Source organism: Tachypleus tridentatus, chromosome 7 (assembly GCF_004210375.1).
Source record: "Tachypleus tridentatus isolate NWPU-2018 chromosome 7, ASM421037v1, whole genome shotgun sequence".
Classification (NCBI taxonomy): domain Eukaryota; kingdom Metazoa; phylum Arthropoda; class Merostomata; order Xiphosura; family Limulidae; genus Tachypleus; species Tachypleus tridentatus.
In genome coordinates this window covers 135,861,734-135,883,821 of record NC_134831.1, presented here as the reverse complement: position 1 = coordinate 135,883,821, position 22,088 = coordinate 135,861,734, and the positions used below count along the sequence as shown (strand labels likewise).

General features: G+C 36.7%; 1 protein-coding gene across 1 annotated transcript in view; it reads left to right on the top strand.

Moving 5' to 3' along the window:
* Positions 1-22,088, top strand: part of LOC143256669 (glypican-5-like) — a 119,996-nt gene that overhangs the window by 84,737 nt on the left and 13,171 nt on the right. Inside the window, exon 5 of the mRNA XM_076514175.1 lies at positions 21,401-21,524. Coding sequence (XP_076370290.1) covers positions 21,401-21,524 — 124 coding nt within the window. The remainder of the gene's footprint in view (positions 1-21,400; positions 21,525-22,088) is intronic.

The following is a 22,088-nucleotide window of genomic DNA, read 5'->3' as shown; positions in this document are numbered from 1 at the left end:
CTTAAGTTTCTTTCTTCTCTTCGTCCGGGGTATGACCCAATGGCTACTCTGCCAAACGGTGGGTTCTGTGTTCTCTTCCTTTTACCACAGAGACACAAAAATCGCGCTGTGTACTTTGAGGCCACAGGTGTGTTAACAGAATGAGGAAAGAGTCCTACTATTAGATGATAAAGAGCAGCCCAAGAATAGGCCACTGCTGATGCTGCACTTCCCTCTCGCTTCTCAATTCAAAATGAGGGACGACTAGCACAGGTAGACCTCGAGCAGTTATGCGAGAATATCTAATATATAAACAAACAATTAAACTACTTTTCAATGGAGGTGCCCTATCACCAGGATGACTTCAATACTTGTTTTCTCTTTCCTCTAAAAGCATCACTCCTCCCTCCGTAACTTTTTTGTTGTTGTTATTTTGTAACGTCATATAATAATAGCCTCGTTACGACCGACACAACATGAGGAAAAAAGAAATGGCTAATAAGATGGTCTATTATGGTTTGAGTTAACATTTCGCGTTTCACACATCACCCTGCTCGTTAACCAATATTTCGAAATCGCGTTCTTAGTACTAATCGGAAACACTTCTTCCCCCTCAAAAAATCTCTGGGTAGCCATGTCCGACTCTTCAGAACACTGCTATTCTTGTTTCTGTTTCTCGCAATAGCTGTACCAGAGTGGGCAGTGAACGAACACACGAAGATTTTGGCCCATTACAATTGGAAGAAGAAAAAAAATGTATCTTTGATAAGTCCTGTGTGACAGCAATACTGCTCGTTTGAAAGACAACGTCTCAATTGTTTGTACTCGGACACATGTTTTCTATACACTATTTTACATGTTGAAACTCGGACATATGTTTTCTATACATTATTTTACATGGTTAAAACTCGGACATATGTTTTCTATACATTATTTTACATGGTTGAAACTCGGACATATATTTTCTATACACTATTTTACATGTTGAAACTCGGACATATGTTTTCTATACACTATTTTACATGTTGAAACTCGGACATATGTTTTCTATACATTATTTTACATGTTGAAACTCGGACATATGTTTTCTATACATTATTTTACATGTTGAAACTCGGACATATGTTTTCTATACATTATTTTACATGTTGAAACTTGGACATATGTTTTCTATACATTATTTTACATGGTTGAAGAGAGAAAAAAATCAATCAAAAAAAGAGAAATCTGCTATCTTATGTTTTACTTAAGTACATTGATTCACCTTTAAAGTGCAGTTTGTTGTTTTGTTTTCTTATTTAATATTTGGTATTACAATAACTTAGACTTCGACCGAACTTTTTTCTTTACAGACCAGCATATACCTACTGTGATGTTTGTGTTTCTCTGCCATGGATAAATCGGGGCATTTTTCATATTGTCTATACAGAGTTGCTCAGAATTCCTTGTATCATGGTGCGGATAAAATAATTACATTTACTGCAAAAACAGTGGATTTGTTTTGAATTTCGCGCAGAGAAACTCGAGGCCTTTATGCGCTATTCGTACTTAATTTAGTACAAGCCTGACTAGCAATATGAGGGTCGCGGATTCGAATCCCCATCACACAAACAATGTTTGCTCTTTCAGCCGTGGGGTCGTTATAATGTGACGGTCAATCTCACTATTCGTTGGTAAAAGAGTAGCCCAAGAGTTGGCGATGGGTGATGAAGACTTACTGTTTTTTCTCTAATCTTTCACTGCTAAATTAAGTCATCAGATACTGATCTCGTATTTGTTTTTGTTTGTTTTTCTCCACTCAGAAGCACTCTTTTGTTTGTCCCATAAAATTGGTTTATCTTCATGTATCATTATTTTTGCTCGTGCTTTTTCCCCAAATACTGATAAAAGCTTATGATTCTATTTTCTTATTTCAAAATGGCCCTGGTATGGTCTGGTGGTTAAGGCGCTCGACTCTTTCGCAGCGGATCACGATTCGGAGTTCCGTCACCAAACTTGGTCGTCCTTTCAGCTGTGGTGGCGTTTAATTTGATAGTCTGTCCCAGTTTTTGTTGGTAATAAGAATGGCCCAACAAGTGTGGTGTTGACTAGCTTTCAATCTAGTCTGTAACTTCTAAGTTATCACAGTTAGTCCTCTGGTAGCTTTGCGTAAAATTTAAAAAGGAAACAAAGCGTTATATGTTCCCATTCATTTCTGGCACACTATATAATATACCTTCTACCCCAGCATAATATATATTCGTACACCCACGTGGTTCGGACCAGAAATGTGCAATGACGAACATCATCTAACCTGTCATGCTTGGTGCACTCTCAAAGGGTCGCCCCTTCCCAAGTTAGAAACTCTTACACTAAAAACTACGAAAAATTTACAAACTGTAGTAGCAGTTCCATAAAATAAAAACGTTTACGTCATCTTATCAAAATACCATTGATATAACAATTAATATTGCCTTAAAAACAATACGCGTTTTTACATTAAACTATTTCTGGCTTAAACAATCAAGACAAGTTTGTAAGAAAAATGCTTAGACATTTTTGTTTGAATTTAAGAATGATTTTGAGTTATTTTCAGGCCCCCACCACCAGTAGCACAGTGGTATGTCTACGGACTCACACCACTAAAAACCAGGTTTCGATACCCGTGGTGGGCAGAGCACAGATAGTCCATGGTGTAGCTTGTGCTTAATTCCAAATGAAACGGATACAGCCGTTTCCAATATATATGTTTACGTGTGTGAATGTGTCCACTGAAATTTTGTAATAAAAATTTAGTATCAATCAAAACATTTGAAGTAAACTTTTGTGTCACAGGGGAATTTCTATGTTTTGGCAGTACGCCTCGCAAGGACCATCTATGGTCTATCCACCGCGAGGAATCAAACTCCGGATTTTAGCATTGGAAACTTGTTAACGTCCCTCTGACCCACCAGGGGATGTGGTAGTAGTCTTGAGTTGAAGACTACTGCGTTAACACAAATGCGTGTGAATATACATAGAACATTTTTAAATGAAAGATTAATATACTAATATAAATAAAAAAAAAACTTTGTAAACTAAAAGTTTAAAGAAACATAATTTTAAGTTATTAAAAATATCGATCAAACAATTCTTGTTTAATTTACATAATGGTGTCACAGCTTTTTGTCGTAATTTTTGTCAGTTATAGTTCGTTAAATGAATACAGAAAGGCAAAACGTGTTTTAACTATATTAAATTTCCGTTTTAACATAAAAATGTCAAAGTATTTGGGACCCTCGCCACACGAGGGCGTCACGATACTTTCACAAGCAACGGGAATAGGTGTGTCAGTACCGTCTTATGAGGGCGTGGCTGGGGGTTAGTGTGTCCTGATTGATATTTATTTTTCTGTAAAATTGCGCTCCGCACTTTGGGGCCTTTTGTGTGTGTTATAAGAGTAACGGTTACATTCCACTTTTCACTTAGAGGAGTTAGCAGTGGTTGCTGTTGTCTAGCTAAAAAAACAAACAAACTTTTTTGTTAACTTAGTTAATACATAATAAATTCCATGGTATACAGAGGACTGCCATATCAATATAGTACTTTGCTGACAACAGTATCAAAATGAAAGAGGTAATGGTTAATATAGTAATAAACTATATTAAATTGGATTTTTTAAATATCTGAAAACCACTGCAAACAAATCATATTTTTAATCAATAATAAAAAAGTACTGTACATTAGATATAACGCTAGCTGTTAAGTCTATTTTTTCGATCTAATAATAATAACAAACACTTATGTCATTCACGTTTGTTGTTAAATAAATACAATAATTTCTATTTCTTTAAAAGGAAAAAAAAAGTTAGTTTATTTTGTTCTCTGGTCGGTGCATGGTTGTTTAACAATATCAGTTAGGCTTTTCTCAACGTTTGAGCTTCGAAAACTGAGAAAATGCAGCTTTCTATGTTTTATTTTGAAAAGAAACGTGACTCTCTGTAGCTCAATATATTATAACCATAATATATATTTATGGTTATAATTTAATTAATCAGAGGTTGGGATTTCCTGTTTTTAACGCAGTCCTTTCTCATGATTTTGTTTATTCACTTAGCTTCATTTGGATGTAATTATTTAATTTCACTACAAATATATAAAGAAACATTCATTTACTGTTTCTTTTGCTATTTGTAAGTTGAATTGCAAGGCCATCTGTAACGCTTTCCTAAATAAATTAGGAGCCTTTGATGAAATGGATTTGTGCATTGAATCACAGAAATTGGTGGCAATCTAAAATATGATCTCTTATAAGTGCCCCCCCTCGAAATTCAATATGAAATAATTAAACCGAACAACTTCCTATGCATGCACAAATGACTGGATTTTTTTTTTAACAGCAGCCTTCGTTAAATGTTAACTTGACGCCTGTGTTGAGACAAACAGTATGGTTAAATATTGACTGATGCGCAAGAATCGAGCTCCCAAGACTTCCTGAAAAGTAAAATAATGTAACTTGTGACAGAATTATAATTCATCCAAAAGTTCATATACAATTCAAGGCATTGTACTTTCAAAATGAAGTACGTTTCTCAGTTATACCGATATCTGCTTAGATATTGTTTGTTTTATCTGACTTTAAATTTATCTAAGTTATATTGATATCAGTAATTATTCTATCGTTCGTGACCCGGCATGGCCAGGTGGTTAAGACACTCGACTCGTAAGCTGAGGGTCGCGGGTTCGAATCCTCGTCACACCAAACATATTCACCCTTTGAGCCCTGGAGGCTTTATAATGTGACGGTCAATGCCACTATTCGCTGGTAGAAGAGCAGCCCAAAAGTTGGTGGTGGATGCTGACGACTAGTTGCCTTCCCTCTGGTCTTATACTGCTGAATTAGGGACGGCTAGCGAAGATAGCCTTCGAGTAAATTTGCGCGAAATTCAAAACCAAAATACCATCCAGTGAATCCTGACGGTGAGTTTACGGACGTACAATGCTAAGATTCGGGGTTCGATTCCTTGCATTGAACAGATTGCAGAATGTCCATTGTGTATCTTTGCACTAAGAAAAATAACCATTCTATGAACCATACTCTCAAAATAAGTCTTTCTTTCTTTCTCACTCTTAATGAATATCGATTGAGTATTGAGTTAATAAACATTTGTATTAATCTGAATGGCACGGCATGGCCAGGTGGGTTAAGGCGCTCGACTGGTAACCTAAGGGTCGCGGTTCGAATCCCCGTCGCACCAAACATGCCGTTACGGTCAATCCCACTATTCGTCGTCCAAGAATGGATGGTGACGAGTTACACTGCTAAATTAGAGACGGCTAGCACAGTTAGCCCTTTAGTAACTTTGCGCGAAATTCAAAACAAGCAAACTAATCTGAATCTGCAGGCTATGTGTGTGTTTGGAAAGAAGTTAAAACTAAACTGAATAATAAATAGTTAAAAAACTTAAATTCGTCGAATCAACATATCCTTTCAAACTGCTTAATAATATATACATTGCATTTACATAGAATGACTGTCATGTAATTTAGTTCTAAATATGTTTAAGTCCAGTTCCTTGTCTTATCGTATAGCGTAAAACTTGCAATCCATATAAATACGTTTACGCTCATATTTATGTGAAGGTCATGAGAATAGGAAGAAAAAAACCTTTAATATTAAGAGAGTTGTAAGCTAATTGCGAAGTTGAAATCCTATATATGCATGTGTTTTGAAAATGATACTTTTGAAGTTTTGCTTGTGTTTAAGTATACATAACATATAGAAGCTATTGGTAAAAAATAGTACCATTGCAGTTGTCGAGCAAGATGGTAGCCCTGCAGTGTGTATATATGTGTCTTCAATGGTTAAAAGGTAAGACCATTGAAGGGCCACATGGCGAACGATGAAAACACCCGTGGGCTAGGTTTTTTATTTCATCCTAATACAAAATTGAACACTAATTAAATTATATGATATTGATTCGTGTTTTTTTTTATTATGAATTAATTCATGTTGAAGATCGGATAAAATTACTTGAGAAGGGTGGACGTGACCAGCAGGATGACTCGTATGGACCAGAGAATCGTGGAGTTCATATAATTGTTTTAGGTCTGTTTTGATTTGTCAGTAGCGTTAAATAATTTTGTTGTAAATAATCGTTTATTTTAACAATAAAAATGTTTATGTGCTAAAGATAATACGTCATAAACTTGAAATACGTAATTAAATAACTTAAATCGAGACGAAATTGAAGGACAGTAAAATTTGAACTGAAAGTTAATCTTTCTTAAGTAAACAAATTACGCCTTTTATTGATGTTTATCAATTGTAGTATAACAGATTTACATGTTTTAACCAGTCGAAGCGAAATAGCTTTGCTGTCACTAATTTTAAGTTCACTTGTTGATGGCAGATAAACTGATAAAATCCAGACAAAATTATATTCCTGTTAAAATCACTACTGCCATATGCACAGTATATTCATAAATAAATAGACACCCAATCCAGAATAAAATGTATTAATTGTTAAGCACGAAACTACATAATTATCTGTGCTGTGCCCCCCTCAGTAGCTCAGCGGTATGTCTGAGGACTTACAACGCTAAAATCCGGGTTTCGATACCCGTGGTGGGCAGAGAACAGATAGCCCATTGTATAGCTTTGTGCTTAATTCAAAAAACAACAACTGTGCTGTGCCCGCTACGGATATTGAAACTCGATTTCTAGTATTATAAGTCTAATGACTTACTGCCATGTCAATGGGGGCGCTGTTTTATAGATAGATTATTTATGTAGTTTCTGCAGTTTTATATGATTCATAACAAATTAAACTTACATTTGTTTTCCTTTTTGCTATCGTATCGAGTATATACGTTATATAGTAATCTTGCAGTAATATATCATATGTTAACTGTTAAGACATTAACGTTTGGAAAAACTGCACAATAAGACATCATTATACCTACTTACTACTCAGCAAAATATTTAACTCTTAAAATATGTATGTTTATACTGATAAGTGAGTAAGCGTATGCTTTTGATCTAAACCTTTATATACTTTGTTTTCATTGTACTTTAAAATATTGATAATATTAATTTCTGATAGACATCTATAAAAATAAATTCAATGTGTGTGCGTGTGTGGTGTCGAAGACACCTGTTGTAAAGAATCGCAGTTCCCATAAAACCTGACACACGGTTACACGTCATATTTGCAATTTCCGAAATCTGAGTCTGTGAGAATGTATCCCATATTGGCGAAGAACGTCGATGAGGTTGTCTATCGTCACAAAGCTAAACAATGGGCTAACTGCGTCGTGCTCATCTAAACAATGGGCTAACTGCGTCGTGCTCATCACACGTATCTGAACTTGTTTTTTAACGTTGTAAGTGCTGTGAGTGAAATAAAGAGGACGGTTATTAAATACGGTGGAGATCAGCTATTGATTTAAACGCAAAATAACTTTCACATTCCAACGTTTCGCTTGGAAGCGCATGCAGAAATACGAAGATAAAACTAGTTTGAGCTTCGATGTATACATTGCTGTTAGGTTTTGACACTATTGATCAATTGTTAGCGTTCCGTTAGTGAAGAAAAAAAAAAAAGTCAAATACACGCTGCACTAAAGCTATAGGTGAATTATAAGAGTAACAGACAATATACCTGAACTGAGGAAACTCCTACTGCTGTTCTATACATGATCAAAGGTCGTGTTTAAACTGGTCGGGTGGTTACTTTGTGTTTAATATTCAGAAGCTATTCACTTATTTTAACTTCTGGGAGTTTATAAACCAGAATTACATTGATACGTAAATACGGTATAGCTTGTGTACGGTATGTCGCACATAAAAGAGGATAAAAAGTTTCTGGTTTCTCATCCGGTGTTTTCAAAAACGTAAAAGAGGAAAGCTTTTATTTTTTCGGAAGCGCCTGACTGGTATACTGCCTAACACTGAAATGATGCATATATCGACCTCGCCTTTAGGCGATAAATAATGTTGATCTGTAAAGTTATTCAGTAGATAGCGCTTTACGACACACTTAAATTGACGAGGGAGTTTTGAAATTTGAAATACTAATATTTTAATGTGTAAATGTGCAAATATATAACCAATCTGTGGCAGGCTCCTAAATCGTTATTTCGTGATAAAACTGTGTGTGACAGTGGTTTACCAACTTCTATAGATATTTATACGTGGTGATGGCGATTGTACTTGGTATCTCCCACCACTTAATATGTGTACTAAGAAAGTTCACCTGCGCTAGACAATAACATTATCATGTGTATTTAAAAAGGTTTATTATGTGTCAAGTGCGCACTTGGTAACATGCTTGATGGATAAAGTGTTTACCTTTTCATCGAACTGTTTGCTAGTTGTTTTATCTTAAACGATTAAATGAAGTGATATGACAAACTAGGACTTCTTGTTGTTGTTTTGAATTAAGCACAAAGCTACACAATGGGCTACCTGTGCTCTGCCCACCACGGGTATCGAAACCCGGATTTTAGCGTGTAACTCTGCAGACATCGCTGAGCTACTGGAGGGCAAACTAGGACTAAATGCTATACTATAATATTAATTAACTTAACCCTGAAAAGATGGAATATAGAATCATTTTATATTTTTATGTAAGCTAATTACATAAATATGAAATACAGATTTTTATAGGTTGCATAAAAAACGCCCCCAGTGGCTCAGCAGTATGTCTGCGAACTTACAACGCTAAAATCCTGGTTTCGATACCCGTGGTAGGCAGAGCACAGATAGCTCATTGTGTAGCTTTGTGCTTAATTCAAAACAACAACAACAACAATGCACGAGGGAGGCGAAGTCTGAAAAGTACATTATCCTCCCAGGTTGCGCACAAATGACACGACCTAATCACAAACCAGATCCAACAACAATTTCAGGGAGAAAGAGATGTAAATATCACCCGACTCTCCACATTCCCGATCAACACGATCAAACCCCAGCCCATAATTTGAGTTAACAGAAATTCGTAGAAGCGGGAACGGATGACAAATTGGTAGTACATTTGTTAGCTAAACTGGAGTTCTTGAAAGAGCGCGGTTTTTATCTACGCGCATTCCTTTCCAACCGGGAATTTGATCGAAGATTACATGTATCTTTTGTCACGTGCTATAGGAGGAAAGATTAATTTATTCCGTGATGTCACCGAAGAGAGTCAGTCTAAAAGAATAGGCAATAAACAAAATGAAAATGGAACTACTTCCTTAAAAGCTTGCTTCTTTAATATTTGACAGTAATTAAATACTAATTATGCAGCCATCTGGTATTTGAAATAATTGTGACTCTGGTTATCAGCTACATCCCTCAAAATTGACTAAAAAAAAAGTGTTTCACAGTTATTTAAAAGATTTTAAATTATAAAGAATTCATATAACGTTTTTGAAGACAACTTTGAGGGATGTAGCTGATAACCAGAGTCACAATTATTTCAAATACCAGATAGCTGCATAATTAAAAAAATCTCGTATTTGAAAAATATTTACATTTTAGTGTAATTTTGTGATATATGGACTCACTGAGACGATTAAACAAACATTTATAGGTAGATGTAGATTGATCGAGCGTTTTTTGTTTTTGGTTTTTTAATTTTGCGCATAGCTACTTGAGGGTTATCTGCGCTAGCCGCCCCTAATTTAGGAGTGTAAGATTAGAGTGAAGGCAACTAATCATCACCACCCATCGCCAACTCTTGGGCTACTCTTTTACCAACGAATAGTGGGATTGACCGTCATATTATAACGCCCCACGACTGAAAGGGCGAGCATGTTTGGTGTGACGGGGATTCGAACCCGCGACCTTCAGATTACGAGTCGACTACCTTCACCTAACTATGCCGGGCCGATCGAGATACGGGAGATTCTAAGCGTCACATTACATAGAATGGAAATAAGTTTCATAACAACAACGTTTGTGATAAAAACAGTAGTTGTACGTGAACATTCTTCCTGTTCAGTTCTAATTTCCTAGTAATTTAAAATTCGTACTACAAAATTTGTTTTATCATCATCATGTTTTCGTTAGTTTCTACTTTTCCCGCTACGGTTCGCTATAAGTTTAATGCTGTTATTTTTCTTAGTAACTTTATAAGTTGATTTCTTGTAACCTTTAAAAAAAATTAAAAATAGCTTATTGAATATTTTTCAGTCAAGTTTCTTAATATTAAGATAATCCTGTTTAGTTTTTATTATTTGCACCAATTTATCTCTCAAAAAGGAACAATAGGAAGGTATCAAGTCTCGGTCCTCTTAATAGAGTTTTTGAATCACCACCCATCTCCAATATACGAATTAGAATAAGGCAGTTTGTCAAAAATATGTTTATTTACCTCAGGTGAATCACAGGCTTGTTTGTATAAACGATGTACTCGCAACGCGTTTATCGTCTACAGCAGTGCTTCTCAGCTGAGTGAATGGTGCACCCCAGAGTTTTGTTTATTTTATGTTGTATTAGTTTTAGTTTGATATATATTTAAGTCATAATATAGATATCTACATTTTAGTTCAGAACCTTTTCGTCATCTTTCGAACTGGAGTGAGTGAGCTACTGTGAACAACTTATAAGGGTGAATGAAATTGTGAAGTGTTGACAAAACAAACACTGATCTACAGAATTAAACGTACCAGTCCCGTAACTTGGTACCGATACTAAGGGTCGGAGGTTCGAGACGTGATGCCAATAAACATGCTTCGCGGTTTCAGCTCACGTTGTAAAAGCTGCCTGCTTTCCTTAGGGTCAGTAGTTGAATATTAGAGATGCCTGATAACTAGAGGTCTATGAACTGGCTTTCCACCCCTCAGAGGTGTAAGATTTAATTGATGTTAAAAATTCTGATTTCACACAGATTAAAATAACTTTACAAAAAAATCTATCGAAGAAAAACTCTTCTTGGTAATTTTGCGAAGCATTCTGACTAATAACAAGTTTAATATTTCTCCTTTTATTAATCAATTAATACGAACTTTCAATTAGAGCAAACCATGTACTTAAAGTGAAACTAAAATCAACCACTATAGTGAACTGAAAGGACTTCTATTATATTTCTTGTAAATATTATAATGCAGTGTTTCGTTGATTGGTTGTCATTAGTGATACTCCCGGTTGTAATATCTCAACCAGATTAGGAGATTTATCCTCCTGTGGTCGCTGACTTAAGTACAACTCGGTGTCTGTTTAGTTGTGTCCTACCTTTCTGTGACAACTGAATTAAGTGCAGCTCGAGGTCCAGCGTAGTTGTGGTCTGTCTCCCTGTGGTAAGTTTATGAAATGCAATTCAATACTTTAATAGTCGTGTTCTATCTGTACTTTTTTCGCAGTAGCTCAGCGATAAATTTCAATATTCGTGGTGAGTACAGCACAGATAGTTCGTGGTGTGGCTTTGTGCCTTATAAGAAACACAAAATGTTCTATGTTCCTGTGGTAACTGAATTTAGTGCAATTCAGCGTTTATTTAGTTGTGTCCTATCGTAAGTAGCAAATGATTTGTGCGCTCTTTAGCAAATGTTACAATTTAAGTAACCTTGTGTATATATTGTAATAGCTTATAAGTGAAGGTAAAACAAAAATAGATCAGAAACGTACATAACAATGTCAACCACATTGTATCTGGCCGCCCAGTAGCACAACGGTACATCTGCGGACTCACACTTCTAGAAACCTGTGGTGTGCAGAGCACAGATAGCCCATTGTGTAGCTTTGTGCTTAATTCGAAAGAAACAGACAAACATTATATCTGCTATATCCAGTACCGATGAGGCCTTTCGCTTCATATCAGGACTCGCCATGGCGGCTGGAATCTAATACACAGCAGTGGTTGGAACGCTAATTTTTACTGAAATAAAAATGGAATTACGTTAACCAAAAGAAATCAAATCGCATCTTGATATATCAGCAAACGTAATAAACTAAAGCGTACGTGTTATATACTGGAAAGTCTATATAGTCAGTGATGCACTGATTTTTCTTTTTATGTTTAACTGTGATATCATATGTGATTGTCGGTTTCTGTATTTTGGGTTTATTCCCATGCAAAAAACATACACATACCAAGTTTCTCATAAACACATTCTAATATGCATCAATATATTAACATTTAGTGCGTTCATCGAACAAAAGTTGAGGCAAATGAAATAATCGTAGGTCGTCTACAGGCGGAAGATATTTATCAAATAACGTTTGACGATTTTTATTTTGTGAAAATACGTTTATGTTTCCTGAAAATGAGCAGGCGAGTTAGTTATGTAGAAAGTCACGTATGTCGTTCTGATTTCTTAATAAATGTAAAAGGTACCCTAAACTGTTAATGAACGTACTATCTGGCACTTGTGAATTTTGGTAAACAAAGTTGAGTGTTCGTCAAAGATCAATTGACGGTTTCTGCGTGGTTTACCAAGGGATGTTAAGAAGGCTGCAGTTAAAGAGATCTGATAGACTTTACTATTAAGTTACATAACACGACTGTATGTTGGCTGATGTCCAGTTTTTAAAGAAACATATTTATAGAAAACATAAAATCAGATACCATCTTAGGAATGAACAGTGTCTTTACTTCGATATATATATACAACCATAAGTTTTAAGCCATAAACAGAAAACACATTAACAAGAAACAAAATACGTTGCATATTTTGATTCGTGTTAATGTGCTTTTTGTTTATGGCTTACAAATTTATGGTTATAATATAATTAATCAGAGGTGGGGTTTGCTGTGTTTAATGCAGTCCTTCCTCATGATTTTGTTTATTCATTAAGCTTCTTTTGGATGTAATTATTTAAGTTCGCTAAAGTTATATATATATTATAACCACAAATTTTTAAGCTATAAACAAAACACATTAATATGAAACGAAATACGCTACATATTTTTTTTTAAAAGGATCTTATGGTACAAGCTACAACGTGGGATTATAAAATGTATCCTAGGTTTTGGAGGTGACTGCGGAAGTAGGACCCACATTGGGGATACATCGTCTATCAGTCTTAACCTCCAATTCGCTAGTCTCACATAAGAAAATTAGAAAAACGAGATATGGGTGCTCAAGCCCACAACATCTCGCATCTATATCACCCTTCACTGCCTGCAGACGGTTGTGGGAAGGTGACTGCTCGCCCAAGTTAAAATAAAAATAAGAAAAAAAGATAAACATAAAAAGATAAAAATAAAGATAAATAAATAGTGAAAATAAGGTGTGTGTATGTATATACGTTGTCCTGTAGCCCTCTGGTTATTTTATTTACCAGAAATCTCTTTCAGTAAACGTTTTTGGGAGTGTGGACGGTATTATATTGTTTCATATTAGCGTGTGCTGACGACACGAACAATGACCTTTGCATGACCATAAACAGGAAATACGAGAACTGACAGTCACGCATGTGACATTACAAGTAAGTATTAAGAAAAATGTGTTGTTTTTTTCTCATAAGAACATGTATGATAAATCCCAGACGTGCCTTAAGGTACATATACTTGTTTAATGGCGCCCCCCAGTGGTGGTCCTTTGGGTTTGCTGCTGCAGGTTTTACCATGGGGATTTTGAATAACAAAATGGCATTTGTATCACAATGGGATTTTATTAAGTAGATACAAAAGTGATTACGAAGGCGAATGTTATCTTTAGGTTATTAAATTGCATGTACAAATAGCGTTTCTTAGAATCTTCTGACCCTCATTGTTTGTTTGTTTTTGAATTTCGCGCAAAGCTACTCGAGGGCTATCTGCGCTAGCCGTCCCTAATTTAGCAGTGTAAAACTAGAGGGAAGGCAGCTAGTCATCACCATCCACCGCCAACTCTTGGGCTACTCTTTTACCAACGAATAGTGAGATTGACCGTCACATTATAACGCCCCAAGGCTGAAAGGGCGAGCATGTTTGGTGCGACCGGGATTCGAACCCGCGACCCTCGAATTACGAGCCGAATGCCTTAACACACTTGGCCATTCCCCCCCCCCCTCATTGTTTAGTGCAACTGATGAATTCTGGTTATGGACCGAAAAGCTCACTGGGCAGTGACTAAGGGGAAGTCGGAAGTGGTTTTTACACATCCCTGATTTCGAGCTGCGATGGACAAATTAAAAGGAATATCAAAAACAAAGCATCAGCAATTAATTTGTTTCTATAACAGTTTGTACACCTACTGGTTTTCCAATATCTTACAAGTTTCTGTAGATTAAACTTCATCTTTGTTTTGTGTCAACTAAAATTGCACATTGTCGTCCTACTAATAGATTTTCTTGCTCTCTATATAGTCGCCCTTTATTGAAGTTTTAGTTTATCGTGAGTTAACAAATACAAATGTTTGTTGCTCTTCATTCATTTTCTGCTATTTTTTATCCAACCCGCATATAATTTCTAAGGAAACTTCGATAGTTAATACTTGATAGATAATATTCGATTCCCACTTGGAATTTGAGAGACATCGTGAATACTGTTCTGTAGTTAGCAAAACAAAACTGTAGGAACTTTAACAACATGAACAAGTACCCGTGTGTGTCAGCGTGAAGATTACGAACGCCAAAATTCAATGTTTGATTCCCCGCAGTGGCGAAGTGCAGACATCCCGTTGTATAACTGTAAGCTGAAACGAACAACAACAAGGAAAGCAACATTAATTTGTTCAAGTTGTCAGAATTGTTTGAGAGGAATCGACTTGTTTGTTATATGTTATTTGCTATTTTGATTCCTCAGCCGCTAAAATAACAACAACAAACGGAGAAACGGATCTTAAATACAAAGTGGGTAATACATAAGAAGGTTTAGCTTCTTTGTTAAAAGTTTGATGAATATGTTTTTACATTATTTTTAGCAGTTGTCGTTACATGCAGTGATATACTCTTCAAAAGAAGAAACGCAAAAGGCAAAATTTGAGACATATTGTTAACAAGTTTATTCCGGGTAGTTCTGTATGACATGTGTGAAACTTTGTACATTCACTGCTGAACATCCAAAGTCTGCAAAGGCGAAGTCCACGCTCACTAGTTGAAGTTTAACGTCACTCAACGTCAATAACGAGTATGCCGCCCGTGAGCATCAATAACTGCTTGGCATCTCCTGCTCATGGAAGCGATGAGATCACGAATCACATCCTGTGGAATGGCTGTCCACTCAGCTTGCAAAGCTGCTGCAAGCTGAGGTAGAGTCTGCGGTTGAGGTTGTTGCCGTCGCAGACGTTGGTCCAACTCGTCCCAAAGATGCTCGATGGGGTTTAAATCTGGTGATCTGGAGGGCCAGGGAAGAACGTTGATGTTGTGGTGTCTCAAGAAGACAGTGGTGAGTCGTGCTGTGTGAGGACGGGCGTTGTCATGTTGAAAAACGTCGTTGACGTTCACCATGATGGGTTGCACATGGGGCCTAAGAATCTCGTCGACGGTTGCATACGGTCTGATCGGAAATCCTACGCAGCCCTGGTACGGTTGAGCCAGTAGACGTCGCAGTGGTGGTCCTATCCCGAAGGTGACGTAACCGGATGTAGCGATCTTTGTGCGGGCGTGGTCACTCGAGGTCTGCCAGATCGTGGACGGTCACGAGTTGATCCATGTTGTTGGTGACAATTCTTTCGCCTTGTGATGGTGCTTGGGTGGACATTCACAGCTCAGGCAACATCTGATCGAGATTCGCCTGCTTCCAAGCGACCAATGGCGTTGTGCTTCAGTCAGTCTTGGCGTAACTGTATTGCGTGTCGGTGGGTTAACACTGAGCTATGGAAACCGAAAACCCGTCACTTTTATAGGGATTTTGCACATGTTGCACTTGCATAACGTGCTAATCTCTCAAACAAATTTATTGGACACGAATGCGTTTTGGCGAAAAATCCGATGTTTTCCTCCGTTTTCAAAGTGCACAACTTTTATTGTCATTTTGGTCTGACAATCAGTGCCTTAACACGTGTAACATCACATACTCTGGGCTTGTAACGTTATTACATATATTTCTCTTTAAACTAACAAAAATATCCCTTTTGCGTTTCTTTTTTTGAAGAGTATATTTTACAAACCCGAACGTGCATAAAGATCACTGACGAGGAACCATTTTCAGCTTTTGTTTTAATCAACGCAGATTTAAAACAAAATTAGTTTGTTATTACCTGACATGATAATTACCCGCCGTTTCATTTATAAATAAACAAGCAACTTGACGCTATAGGAAACACTGCTGTTGTTTACGTAGGATTATAAATTATAAATAGTTAATCGTTTTGTGTTACTGCAGTCCTATAGTTCAGGTTTTGTTTATACATTTCTAAGTGTAATTAGGACTGTGTTTGACCGTCACTTACTTTTGTGTTCCAATCTACAGGAAGATAATCGTAAGTTTAGTTATGAAAGTTTTAATAAAAGTAGATTATTCACGTGCATTTGGAATTAGTGGCAGACTTTGAGGTCGCGCATGTGATATGTTCCAGAGGAAGGTGTGACCTGTTCACTTTACCGAAGCTCTGATTGTTCACGTTATAAAAGAACGAATAATATTGACCTAACTGAAGTGATCAGAGCGTGTAATTTTTCAAGGACATTTGTTTTCCACTTTTATATATATATATATATATATATCTTATTATTATTTGGTAATTTGTTAGTCTTATGCTTGGGTTTCTTTTTTCTTTTCCGCCAGAACAAAAAAAAATCGTTGCGACATTAACCGAATTGTTTGTCCAAACACAAAAGTTGATATGCGGTACTCAGGTGAACAGTGAACGCGTGAAATCGCTGTACTTGCTATTAGTTTTTTATTGTTATTTCCGACTGAAGTCTTTCTTAAAGACACGAAAAAAACTTAAATGTTGTAACTAGTTGTAGATGTGCAAGGAACAGTCGCAGATCAAACTAAGCCCGGCATGGCCAGGTGGTTAATGCGATCGACTCGTAATCTGAGGGTCGCGGGTTCGAATCCCCATTTCAGCCTTGGGGACGTTATAATGTGACGGTCAATCATATTGTCCGTTGGTAAAAGAGTAACCTAAGAGAGTTTGCGGTGGGTGATAATGACTAGCTGTCTTCCCTCTAATCTTACACTGATAAATTGGGGGACGGCTAGCGCAGATGGCCCTCGTGTGGCTTTGAGCGAAATTCAAAAAACAAACAAACAGGTCAAACTAATTACAGCTTGCTCACTTGAAGAGAGAGAGAAGACAAGCATTAGAAAACAACAAAAGGCTTTGTGAAAATGTTCCACACAAGTACGGCTTCTGTACAGGAGAATGTTTAATATAATGGTAGACCGTAGACAGAATTATACTTGAACATTTTGGCATGAAAGTGTAACCTGTGCTGTTTTGTAAACATTTCTCAGAGGTTTCTCTTGAGGCCTGGCATGGCCAAGCATGTTGAGGCATGCGACTCGTAATCTGAGGGTCGCGGGTTCGCATCCCTATCGCGCCAGGCATGCTCGCACTGTCAGCTGTGGAGGCGTTATAATATCACGGTCAATCCCACTATTCGTTGGTAAAAGAGTAACCAAGAGTTGGCGGTGGGTGGTGATGACTAGCTGCCTTCCCTCTAGTCTTACACTGCTAAATTAGGGATGGCTAGCACAGATAGCCCTCGAGTAGCTTTGTGCGAAATTCCAAAACAAACAAACAAACAAGGTTTCTCTTGAAATTGCAGGTAATGACTTAATACTAAGCCTACTTACTGTGTTCCTTTGATCTCGAAAATATTCCATCAACTTTGAAAAGCACGTTCGTGTTCATGTGTAAATCTATGCTAATATTATAATAAACGTAAGTGACCTTATAATGTACATGACGATATGTGTTAGCTCTAATCCGAGAGACCATTTATGAACCCATTAGCTCTTGTTTTATGGCTTTTGTGTTAATCTTAGATATCAACCTTAAATGTCGTAGTCAATAACTTTGCGTAACAGCTACAAACAATGGCGGTTTTAAAGTGTGGATCCAAGTTAACTCGTGAAAGACATTTAACTCTCACAATAACGGTTAGACATCACCTTAAGTCAGACACTCAAGTCGGTAAAAGAACATTAGAAAAGGGAACAAACTTAGAAACGTAAGATGACATAATTGGAACACCAAATTTTGGCACCATAAAGAAATCTTCCTGTAATAATTGATAGGTCTAGTACATACACACACATGTAGATATTTTTTATAGAACTGGGGAAAACAAATATGATACGTTTTACGGATACTTAATACATCACTGCAATGGTACTTAAGCTTGCAAGTACCTTTATGAGCGAAACCTTCTTGCTGTAGATATGATGTTTTGTGTGCGTGTTAACGACCATCACCCACAGTTGGCTGGTTCGAATATCGTAAGTTTTGGTATGGTAACACGAAATTGTCTGACGTATTCTCAAGACGGTTGGTATGGGTATTAAAACTTTAATTAAAATAAAGTACAAATTAACCTGGAGATGACCAGAAAACGTCTAAATATTATTATGTACTTTATTTTAAAGTTTTGATACCGAGACTGGGCACATTTCCACATAAATTTGAATTTTAAAAACATAGGCACTTAATCACTTTAAGTCAGTGATTACCTACTATAAAGCTTTGTATGCAATTAGAATATAATGAGGTCATTATGGATTTAATAACGTACGAAATAAGGAAGGGAACATTATTTAACGATGTACCTTACACAGTTTGTGCTTCCTTAACAGCTAGGGCGCACGACTCGTAATCTGAGGGTCGCGGGTTCGAATCCCGGTCGCACCAAACATGCTCGCCCTTTCAACCGTGGGGGCGTTATAATGTTACGTACAATCCCACTATTCGTTGGTAAAAGAGTAGCCCACGAGTTGGCGGTGGGTGGTGATGACTAGCTGTCGTCCCTCTAGTCTTGCACTGCTAAATTAGGGACAGCGAGCGCAGATAACACTCGTGTAGCTTTGCGCGAAATTCAAAAACAGACAAATTTATATCTAGAGATTGGTGTAATATTTGAAAAACTCAACGCATTCGAGAAATTAATTGGGGGGGGTGTTATTTACAAAATGTCAAAGAAAAACTACTGTTGAAAAACAACGTATTATAAGAAAAACTACTGTTCAACCGCTTGAAAAACAACGTTATTATAAGAAAAACTGCTGTTCAACCGCTTGAAAAACGACGTTATTATAAGAAAAACTGCTGTTCAACCGCTTGAAAAACAACGTATTATATCACGACCAAGGGCCTGGCATGGCCAAGCGCGTAAGGCGCGCGACTCGTAATCCGAGGGTCGCGGGTTCGCGCCCGCGTCACGCTAAACATGCTCTCCCTCCCAGCCGTGGGGGCGTATAATGTGACGGTCAATCCCACTATTCGTTGGTAAAAGAGTAGCCCAAGAGTTGTTGGTGGGTGGTGATGACTAGCTGCCTTCCTTCTAGTCTTACACTGCTAAATTAGGGACGGCTAGCACAGATAGCCCTCGAGTAGCTTTGTGCGAAATTCCAAAAAAACAAACAAAACAAATATCACGACCAGGAATACAGAAGCTGTAAATTCACCTGACGCAGGGAACTTTGTCATTGATGCAATTTCGTAATTACGTTTATTTGTGAAGAAATAAAAGTGACGGGTAGGATGTAGTTAATAACTAGCTTCTTATATTATAAATATTTCGATCAGATTTACCCATATAATTCCAGTTAATAGTAAACGTTGATGTTGTAGGACAGTGCAATGTGGTAGTTTTGTGGGTTACGTACTTAATTTGAAGCCATAAATATGCTTTGCGCATGACCAGTTAATTTTACGGTAGTTAATATTATTGGTGTATTCTTTTTTTTTCGATCGTTCTGGAACGAATTTTTAGATAAGGGTTCCTCGTGGTTCCTGTTCAACGATATTTTTCTGCATCATTATTTGTTTGGAGTACTAGTGTGAATAAAACTTCCTGTTTGGTCTAACAGGATGCGTTTCCTGTGCATTGTTCATTTAATCTGAAATTGTGCAATTCTTTATGAATTAAAAGTTTATATGTATGAAGATTCATAGGTTCCTGAGTATTGAAAAACTTGTATCATACTTTGTGGGTTTTTTTTTTTTTTCTGAATGTCTTTAACTTACGAAAGAAGATTTTCATTATGAAACTTTTTCAGTTTTGTATGCAACTATATTTGGGTTATATTTCTGGTTTAATTTTTCTTTGTGAACCTGACGATGACCGAAAAAGGTCGAAACGTTGTTCGCTCTTCTATGTAAAATATTTTCTCAACCCAAACGAGCTGTTTTTGCATATAAATTTCTCTACAAGTGGATTTTCTCGACATCACTAAGTGGTATAATATGACTGGAGAAAAGTGGGAAGAACAACTGTTTTTTTTTTATTTATACTGATTGTTCATTCTCAGAATAAACCAATTCTTGCACATAAACGAGATCGTTTAATTGTTTCATTATGGTCTATCAACTGATTGTTAAAAATTCTCAGTGGCAAATAAATGTACGCAAAGAATATTTCTAATAAATATCAAGCCACTAGCTTATAAACCCGTAGTATATCCTAACCTCACATCTTATATCTAAGTGAAATAAATTTTACGAAATCAAGCTAGACCAACAAAGAGGCAAAAAAGTTCAGTCGAGGCAGTTCAACGTTGATAAGTTCCATTGTGAATCATTCAAAATTAAGATCATTAAAGAAATGAATTTGTGGCTTATTCGTGGAATAAATATTGGTAAAAATCAATTGGATTAACAACTTTTAATGTATAGAAAAGCAAATGTGTTTTGGTGACACTTCGTTTCAACGATGCTTAGTAGCAAAAGTTTAATTTAATGTTGTTGTTAGTATACGTACTAGAAGTATAAAATGAACTGCGTAGACAACAAAGCTGGAAAGATAGTTGTTGATTTCTTAGAATCTCTGTTGATTGAAGATCGAATTTGTTTGTTTATTAAAAACGTTATTGGCAATATAAAAATAGCTTGATTCAGAAACAATTTAACATTAAAATTGAACCGTAATTTTTAGTTTCATGATATATTTTATATACTTGACTTTAGGCTAGGTGACCTCACACTTCGTCCTTAAACTTATTATACCAACACTCACTACACTTATAGGGTTTCATGGCACCACCTATCCTCACGGTCCCTTTGCACTCTTGTCAATAAACTCGTAATGAGCAGACAGTAATCGAACTATTTTGTGTGGATTAATTCATTTTGGCTTTTATGACTCCTACCATGTTGAGAAATCAAGCGTGACGTGTCGTGACACACATTGGCTTTTATATAGGTTAGATGGTGAAAGTTTTACCACCGAAGATCACACAGACACAAAATCAAGTAGACTTCAGAAGACTCAGAAACCAGTAGTTTATTATTGTTTTTCAGAAGTACAACGATTAAAGACCCCTCTCTCTTTTCTAAAGAAGATTAGTCAAGTGCTCGAAAGCTCTCGAGTTTATGGATATTTTGAAATCTAATAAATATTACGATAATTTTACGTAAGACTGATATCGGGTTAATATGTCTACAGGTATAAGAAGACCATATCAGGGATAGGTGCAACTGCCCAGAAACTCAACCCAGAAGTACTTCCATCCAAAACAGAGGAGTTGGTTATTACTACGCTGATAGATAAATTGCTGCATATGACAAAGGTAAGACGTATAGCAGAGATAAGGTTCGTATATATAACATACTCAGTTATAACACTATGTAACAAAATGTTTACTTTTTCTTGTTCCTGGGCAGAAAGTGTTATTTTCCAATTGCTTATGTCTAAAGTAAATGAAAAAACTTATTTTTCTCTTCAAACTTTGCTTTTGTGACCTGGGTAATGAAATTTTCAAATTTGCCCATTTTTCCAGAACATTTCAGGTAGATTCAGTACTGAGTAGCTGATGCCAAGCTTTTGACATCTAGGCTGAAGGAGTTGGATTTGTTAGATGAAAGTGTGCAAGTCGCAAGTCAGAGGAAGCGTCAACGACATTTTTCAAGCTTCTTCACTCGTCAAGATGGGTTTTGCTTCTGCCACAATGTATCCGGTTTGTGCGAGGCAATTGGAATTGCCTGTAACCCGAACGAGCGGCGCCTCTTCATTGATAGCTCATCCAGAAGCCTCAAAGCTGTGCTGCTCCGTAACGGGAATAAGTATCCGTCTCATCTCCTGGCTCATTCGGTGCACCTCAAAGTGGAATATAACACCTTGAAGTATGATGAAT